The sequence below is a fragment of the Octodon degus genome, unplaced genomic scaffold (genome assembly GCF_000260255.1).
Source record: "Octodon degus isolate 3935 unplaced genomic scaffold, OctDeg1.0 scaffold00214, whole genome shotgun sequence".
NCBI lineage: Eukaryota > Metazoa > Chordata > Mammalia > Rodentia > Octodontidae > Octodon > Octodon degus.
Window position 1 is genome coordinate 3,043,967 of NW_004524790.1, and position 9,186 is coordinate 3,053,152.

A 9,186-nucleotide genomic window follows, 5' to 3' on the forward strand; every position below is an offset into this window, starting at 1 on the left:
ATATATTTATTATGCCTGAGTAATTTAAATGTTTTGAAACTGTCGCAATTTCATATTCATCCATTTGGTGATGTTCCAAATTTCTAATTAATCCATTTTTTCATTTGAAGATGGCAATGGATATGTGATATTTAGAGGAATCCTCTCTAATTGAAGCCAAATTGTATTGAAGAGTAAAATGCCTGTGTTCAAATCATATATTCTTTAAATTACCTTATGTATATTATCAACCTACCAACCCAAATGAAATAGTGGGCATTTTCAACCAACAACTTGGAGAAATAATATTTCTTTGACCTTTATAGTGTACAAGTAGCCTAAGTAGAGTTTATACAAAGGACATCGTGTTGATATCCATCATTACCATTTGCATTAATTATATTGTATGCATTACCTTGAAAATATTTTATTTGATGGTTTACTCCTCAATTTTTATCTTATGAAAGGATTTTTAATTTTTAAAAATATCTTTAGTCTTATTGAAAAGAAAATATTGTTGACCAATTATTTTTAAAATGATTTACTAGGCTTTTGCTTATCTTAAATATTTTTACAGAGATAATGCTTAACCAGAAATAGAGATGATCTTCTATTTTGTTAAAAGAAGGCTATACTATTGAAAATGCATTTGTGTTATTTCATTTATATAACTTTTCTTTTTCTGTTTTTAATTTCTTATACCTCCTTATTTTTCTTTTCCTTTTCAAATTTTGCATATGTACATCTGATAATCTGAACAACTAATTTGGAGACAACATTATGCAACACAAGAAATGCTGTCATATTCATATTATTTTGTTTAGTGAAATTCTGCATCATTTATATTATTTCATTTTTATTACTGTTTTCTATTCTCTTTAAAATTAAAAATATGTAGTACTGCTGAAATATATTTTTTGGTAATATCTTCATTCCCTTAATTTCAGTTTTCACAAGTTTTTCACAAAGAATAGCATAATTTAATATTTAATGAATTTGTATACAAATCTTGTGATTAAAAAGAATTTTTGATAACCAGACAAACAAAGACATATAGACATAGGCCACATTTCTATAATCTGTCCCATGGATTAATCTATATCTTTAGTTTTTCCTGTAAATAACGTGCTTTTTAAGTACTGAAATATTCTATTTCTATAGATTTTGCATATTTCAGAGTGCTTGTGTAATATTTGTCATTGATATTAAATTACTCTTTTAGTTTTTCATTAGTGACAATATTGATAAACTTTTTAAACTATCATTTGTAAAACACTTTTCAATACTTTTACCTCTTTACTAGAATTTTAGGGTTTTTAAAAATATTTGATTGTAAGTTTCACTAAGGTTGTTTCTAATACACACATTTCTCAAAAATCCTTCATATATCTACTTTACATTGGAAATCATTTTTTAAATTCTCATTTGCTTAGCTTTTGTGTGGGGATGGTATCAGTATTTTATTCAGTTGTTTAGGTGAATACTTTCACCTGTAATAGGAGAGTCATACCCAATTGTCTTTTCAATTATTTTTTTCTTCCATGTCTTAATTTGCTGAACATTTAATGTGTGGCTTAGAAATTCCAAAACAATTCTACATAATTTAGATGTTAACAAAGAAATACTGTTTTTAATCTTTCAATGAAAATGCTCTGGATATAGAGCTTCTTTAAGAAGCTTCATTTCCCAACATTCAAAGGAGACTGCACTTTGTCAATAGTGTGTTTCATTTTCTTAACAGAAATCACTCAGGAGGGGAAGGGTGGGGGCAACTGGCGCTGGCATGAATCTTGTAAAGGAGGGTGAACTTGCATTCCTGACCTCACCCATTTGCACTGTGACTCACTGCTTTACTCCTTAAGCAAAATAGAAGTTTAGGCCTGAAAGAATTTCATTTTTATCTTTAGTTTTATCTTCAGGTAACAAGTACAATTATGTATATTCATAGATTCAATGTATTATGCTATGACATATTTACATTACCTACTAGTTAAATAAAGTGGCCTGATATAGCTGTCACACCTGTGTTTCTTCGCATACATGACAGTGGACAGAAATTTTGTTTGGGATGCACTTAAGGAATAATTTTAAGGAAATATCTTACTGTTCACATAAAACATTTAAAATGATGCTTCTTAATACTGAATACTGTATGTATTTCAATAAATATATCATTATTCTTGAAAAATGTGAGGATATTTTAAATTATAACATTTTCTTTTACTATAACTTTATTTTATTTTGAAGAGTAAAAACAACAGCAAGAAAAACAAAAACAAAGACAAAGGGTAATATATAACAATACATATTTTACAGATTTTCAAAACAAGAAAAGCTGATTAACAATGATTGATATATCATCTAATTTTATTGTCAAATCTGCTGCTCAGATTAACAGATATATTTATGCAAGATGGGACATATTATTGAATGTTATGATATGCATTCAAGAAATCTTACATTTTTGTTCTTGTTTTTCATTGTCTTTTATTACTTTTTTAAAATACTACTTTAAAGAGACTATGGTAATAATTAATATGGCACTGAAAATTATACACATTTAGAAGACCAAGATGGTATGTATTTCAAGCAGGGTTTTAACATTACATATTGCTGTTCTCAATGTAGCTGCTTAGTTCACTGTTATCAGCATAGAGAGTTAGTCAAAGTGAGCATTCTACCCATTAACTGAATTTCAGTTGTTTAAAATATAAAATTTTATAAAGACCTACATGATATTGTTCTACACACAAGTTTATTCAGAATATATATCTATATCTATATCTATCTATCTATCTATCTATCTATATATATACAATCTTGATTTTAATGCTATAACAACTATAAAATAGCAGTGAAGCAACTCTTCTGTGAATGTTGTAAGATTACTCCACTCCTTCATAAGAAATTCACCCACATGATTTATCTAATCCCAATTATTTCCTAAAATGAATCTTCTAACATTATCACATCATTATTTATGTTCTAATTGAGTATGTGGAAAGAACACAAACTTCCAGTTCAAAATGATACAGGACTGTATTAGAAGTTGATCACTGATTGAGTCTTTCTTTAAGGACCTCTGTGCTCTCCATGCAGGCTTGACGCCAGCAGATACCAGAACTACTTGGCCTTCACTTTTGCCATAGAAGAGATCAACAGGAATCCTCATCTTTTACCCAACATTTCTCTGGGCTATGAGTTCCATAATTCCATTCACAGTCATTGGATGATGCTAGAGAATTCCTTCATTTTGCTCACAGGACAACATGAGATCCCTAATTACATGTGTGGGACAGAAAGCAAGTGTGCAGCAGTATTGACAGAAATGCCATGGGGAACCTCAGCTCAGATTGGACCACTGCTGGAGCTCTACAGATTTCCACAGGTGAGGGATGATGGGACAGGAAATGAGTGGAGCACATCCAGATCGCTTAAACTCTCAGGAACATAAAGCATTAAAAATGAGGTTGGGACGAAGATTGTTCAAAGTGTGCAATGCAGCAGAATCTGCACACAGAGATTTAGTGTGTTACACTCAATTTCTTTTCATTTTCTTTCTTTCTTCTTTCTTTCTTTCTTTGTTTCTTTTAATACAGAGGCAGGAAGCAAGTACATTTCTGGGATGTCTGAGAACATTTATTTATTTTTAAAAAGTCCTTTGAGGAGGGTGTTTAGAAAAGGGAAGAACATGTGTCTCATCCTACAATTTGTAGAAGTTACTCAGTTACAATTTCAGGATTATTATCATCAACAGTTCAGTGTATGACCCAATTTCATTTCCGTTTTAAGTTACGTTTGGCTCATTTGATCCTACACTGACTGACAATGACCAGTGTCCTTCTCTGCATCAAGTGGCCCCAAAGGACACTTATTTGGCCCTCGCCATGGTGTCCTTGATGCTTCATTTCCACTGGACCTGGGTGGGCCTGCTCATCACAGAAGGCCTTAAAGGTCTTCAGTTTCTCTCAGATATAAGAGCTGAGATGGATAGGAGCAGAGTCTGTGTAGCCTTTGTGAAAATGTTGTCCACAGTGGCTGTGTCATATATGTCAGCCATGAAGAAACATGACATCCTGACTGCAGATACAATATCTGCCAATGTGGTGGTCATTTACTATGATACTGATAGTCTAACTAATGTAAACTACAACATAGTGCAAAACTTAGTGACATGGAAAGTCTGGGTGACAAACTCACCATGGCATGCTGATATTTCTGGGAGAGATTTCGTACTTGATCCATTCCACGGGATTCTTGTCTTTTCACACCATCATGAAGAGATTTCAGGGTTCAAAACTTTTGTACAGGCAGCTACCCCTCTCAAATACCCAGAGGACACTTACCTCACTATGTATTGGTCCAAGAATTTTGATTGTTCATTCTCTGAGTCTGACTGTGCCTTGAAAAACTGTATACCTACTGCATCTATGGCTTGGTTGCCTCTGAATCGTTTTGACACAGACATGAGTGATGGGTGCTATAATATGTACAATGCTGTGTATGCTGTGGCCCATGCCCTCCATGCGATGCTTTTTGAAGACGTGCAAAGACCACCAATGAGAAACAGAAAAGTGGTGATGTATCCCCCGTGGAAGGTAATGTGTCTTTTCTTGGATGATATGCAGTGTCATCAAGGTACCTCTGTCATGATTTTCTACGTGCTTCACTCAGTAATATTAGGACAATTTCCACAAAATACAAGGCACTGAGAACCACATTTACGGCCTCCTTAGCAGTAAATGTGGTGGTTCTTGGTGCCTTGTATTTTGTAGAAATAGTCAAGACAAGTGCAGGCACACTTTGTTTTCTGGTCGAACAATTAAAATTGTTCAGCTGAGCAGAAATAGTCCTCCACCAAGGATCCACTGATAAAGAGGAAGAAACAGGTGGCCAGCTACTTGCTTCAGCCTGTAGGAAGGCAATGTCTTTCCCATGTAAACATATTACATGAAGTACTTAGAGCACAAGAAGAAAACCTGTAGTCACCTGTGAAACTAAATTGTGTTAAACCAAACAGTGTCCATGTTATGTGAATTTTTCGTTTAATTATGCAAACGTCTGACATTGATGAAGTCATTTTGCTGGTAGCTGCTGTGAAATACCCAGAGAGACAATGGAAGTTATGGGTTTTAGAAAGGTTGATTCCACAGCTGATGTTTTTTGTCTATCACAACTGTACATTTCATTTGGATGGGCTTGCATAGAATATGTTTTACTGAAAACGACATTTCTCAAGCTGTGCTATGTGTTAGTCCTGAGACATCCATGTGCTCCAATTAAATAGATACCAGTGTTAAAGTTGCTTTAAGTAAATGGGATTAAAGTCACTTAGGACCTTTTCCCACTATTATTTTCTATCTTTATCCTGCAAACCTGTTGACATAGGGTGATGTGTCTCTCTCAGCTGCATCCCTATCTGAAGAATATCCAATTTAACAATCCTGCTGGAGACAGAGTGAACTTGGATGACAGAAGGAAACTGGATTCAGAGTATGATATTTTCAACTTTTGGAATTTTCCAGAAGGCCTGAGACATAAGGCTAAAGTTGGCACATTTTCTTCACATGTTCTGCATGGCCAAAAGTTATCTTTATCTGAGAATGACATAGAGTGGCCCACAGGAGTTACAGAGGTATGTTGTACCAAGCCATGGCACACTTACTTAACCACAAGTAAGCTAAACACTGGCATAGGCTTTGTGCCCCCAATTTTGCTCATGCAAAGAAATGGTCACATGTGAAAGTTCAATAACAATAATAAGGTTTCAATTTGAAACATATTGTTTATAAGCTTTCTGATGAGTTGGAAAGAAATGTGTTCATTTAATTATATTTTTGTAAATGTGCATTTAATACTATCAAATAAATTCGGCATGCAATTATACACTTTTACTTGTGTAGATGTAGAAACTTAGTTTATCACGCTAGATCTGAAGAAGTTACTAAAGGTCTAAAAGTGACTACCACATTTTTTGCCTTAGACTCCCCACTCAGTATGCAGTGAAAGTTGCAATCCTGGATTTAGAAAAACTCTCAGGAAGGAAAGGCTTCTTGCTGTTTTGATTGCACCCCTTGCCCAGAGAATGAAATCACCAATATTACAGGTAGGAGCTTAACCATTGGACACATTCTCAGTTCATTTTGCATGCACTCCATGAATCCACGAAATAGAAAATATCTTGTAGAAGACAGCAATGGTAAAACTCTCCCTTCAGTTATCAAATTATTCATTGTATTGAGTGCTATTGCCTTGTTGGAAAACAAATTTTCACCTTTGAAATGCACTCAAATTCAATTTCCTTTTAGTTTGTTCTTATTAATCATTTTTAGGTTTTGTATCAATTGAACCAAACTGTACTCTGCCCATGGTCTATGTCTCCAGATATTCTTGGCTTTTTGAGATAGAATATCACCAATTTGCACCAGTCTGCCTCTAAGATTCATTTTTCCAGTCCATTGAAAGCATTATGTTCTCCAGACAAGACCATTCCTCTGCCCCACAGCTTCTGTTTAATTTCCATCATGATCTTTAACACTGAGTATGGGTAAAGCCAACTATTTCTAATCTTTGAAACCACAGCAAAATCATAGTCAAGAGAAGTGCAGGCACACTTGGTTTTCTGGTCAATGACATTCTTTACACAACGCGGGTACTTAATCACTGAATGTGATTGGAGATATGGGGACATTTTTGATGTACAATGTGATTTTATCACAGCACTATACAACTTCTAGGATTTAATGCCCATTCTCCTAGAGTGCATAGATGAGTGTAGAGAAAGCCTATGACATGCGTTAGGGTTTGCATCACAGAACTGCAAGCATGGTATGTACACAGAATAAGAGATTGAACAAAGGATACTATCTACATTTCAGGGGGCATTGTGGACAATTTTACAGAGGTGACAGCATTCACACTGTATCAGAATAAAAAAAAGGTGGCATAAACCCTTTGAGGATTAATAGAAGTGGTCAAAATGACATATTAAACATTCATGGATTATTCAAATATCCTACAGGAACATGCCATATTATTTAAAACCGATGAAATGAGGGTGAGGATTGAAATATATTGCAGAACATTTATAACATCTAATGTGGAACACTGTTGCATATCATAAATACCACTCTGGAACTATTTCACTATTTTACAAATAATGAAATGGTAGAATCACTTTAACTACTGAATATTTTCTAAATTGGTTTTGTGGATAAGGTAAATTTTAATTTCAAAACACATTTACTATGAGTACAAATGTTCTAAGAAATACACCAAGACTATGTACTATATAATGTAGCTATATTGAAGGTATGTTCTTCATAAAGTGTGGGAATATAATACTTAAAAAGTTCTGTGTCACACATAGAGGTTAATGAACCCCCGTAATATCAGTTAATACATGCTTCTGGTATGTGGAATTCTCAGGTACAGTGCAGAAAAGAGATCAAAACACAAGTTACAAATTTTCTGCAACTTAAAATCCTGTCCCATGAAGCAAAATTACACTGAGACAAATATTCATTCTATATTAAAAGTACTTATGTGCTGTTTCCTATTTGAATAAGCAGAAGTTGTGCTTTTGAAATATCCATCTAACACTAGAAAAAGTATGGGAAATTGAACAGAACAAAAATAAAAGATGGCATACAGTCCAAAGGGAATGTTTAAGAAACCAAGAGAAGATGAAAATATCCAGAATTAAGTGTGATCCTGGAAACAGAAAGCCATAGTCAAGACAAGTGCAGGCACACTTCATTTTCTGGTCGATGACATTCTTTACACAACGTGGTTTACTTAATCACTGAACGTGATTGGAGATATGGGGACATTTTTGATGTACAATGTGATTTTATCATTTCTCAAAATGGCATAATTAACAAGGGATGAGAATCTATCTATACGTATAGTTTCTGAGTTCTTTCTCACATACTGAAATAGAAAAATAAGAAAAATAAAAAAAAATTGATTTAGGTCAAGGGCAATGAGTTTCTAGGGATTTGTTTGTGAAGAAGAAAGAAAAAAATCATAAAGTGAAAATTTTGATATTGCTAGATATGGAGCAATGCTTGGCCTGTCCAGATCATCAATATGCCAATGCTCAAGGAAACCACTGTCTGAAAAAAGCTGAAACTTTTCTGGCATATGAAGACTCCCTGGGGAAGGCTCTAGCTGGTGCAGCACTGAGTCTCTCTGTTCTCACAGCTGCTCTGCTTGGGCTCTTTGTGAAGCACAGAGACACTCCCATCGTCAAGGCCAACAACAGAGCTCTCAGCTACACCCTGCTCATCTCCCTCACCTGCTGTTTCCTCTGCTCCTTGCTCATCATTGGCCGGCCCAAAACAGCATCCTGCATCCTGCAGCAGACCACATTTGGAGTTGTGTTCACTGTGGCTGTTTCCACTGTCTTGGTCAAAACAATTACTGTGGTGCTAGCCTTTAAGGCCACTGCTCCAGGCAGAAGAATAAGGAAAGTGTGACATCAGGGGCCCCTAACTCCATCATCCCCATCTGTACCCTGATCCAACTCACTCTCTATGGAATCTGGATGGGGACAAATCCACCCTACATTGACACAGACCCACACTCTGAACATGGCCACATCATCATCGTGTGCAACAAGGGCTCCCTCACTGTCTTCTACTGTGTCCTGGGGTATCTGGACTCCCTGGCCCTGGTGAGCTTCACTGTGGCTTTCCTGGCCAGGAACCTGCCTGACACCTTCAATGAAGCCAAGTTCCTGACATTCAGCATGCTGCTGTTCTGCAGCGTGTGGGTCACCTTCCTGCCCATGTACCACAGCAGTAAGGGGAAGGCCATGGTGGCCATGAAGGTCGTCTCCATCTTGGCCTCCAGTGCAGGGCTGCTGGGCTGCATCTTTGCCCCCAAGTGCTACATTATTTTGTTAAGGCCAGAGAGAAATTTTCTTCCAGGTTTCAAAGCTAAAACACATTCTGGAAGAAAGCAGCTTTCTTAAATTAAAATTATTTTTTTCTGAAATATATCTACTGTCTGAGATAATTTTGCATCATTTTCCAGTCTTATAATTGGTAGTTTGGGATTTACTATAATAAAGAACACATTTACTTTTTAACCATTTTTATACTTGTTCTTATTGGTAGCTATCACATTTTTCAATTTGGAATTTCACGCTGGACTTTTTTTCTCTTGATTCTGTAACCCAGCTTACTGTTTGGGCTCAAAGTT

The 9,186-nt window shown here is 35.4% G+C and overlaps 1 protein-coding gene across 1 annotated transcript in view; it reads left to right on the forward strand.

Annotated features, from left to right (window-relative positions):
* LOC101583085 (vomeronasal type-2 receptor 116-like) overlaps positions 1-8,956 on the forward strand; it is a 24,565-nt gene extending 15,609 nt beyond the window's left edge. The window contains 7 exon segments of the mRNA XM_012517783.1: positions 3,079-3,378; positions 3,776-4,577; positions 5,387-5,614; positions 5,963-6,008; positions 6,011-6,085; positions 8,035-8,448; positions 8,451-8,956. Of these exon segments, the coding sequence (XP_012373237.1) occupies positions 3,079-3,378; positions 3,776-4,577; positions 5,387-5,614; positions 5,963-6,008; positions 6,011-6,085; positions 8,035-8,448; positions 8,451-8,956 (2,371 nt within the window).
* The last annotated feature ends 230 nt before the right edge of the window (positions 8,957-9,186 follow it).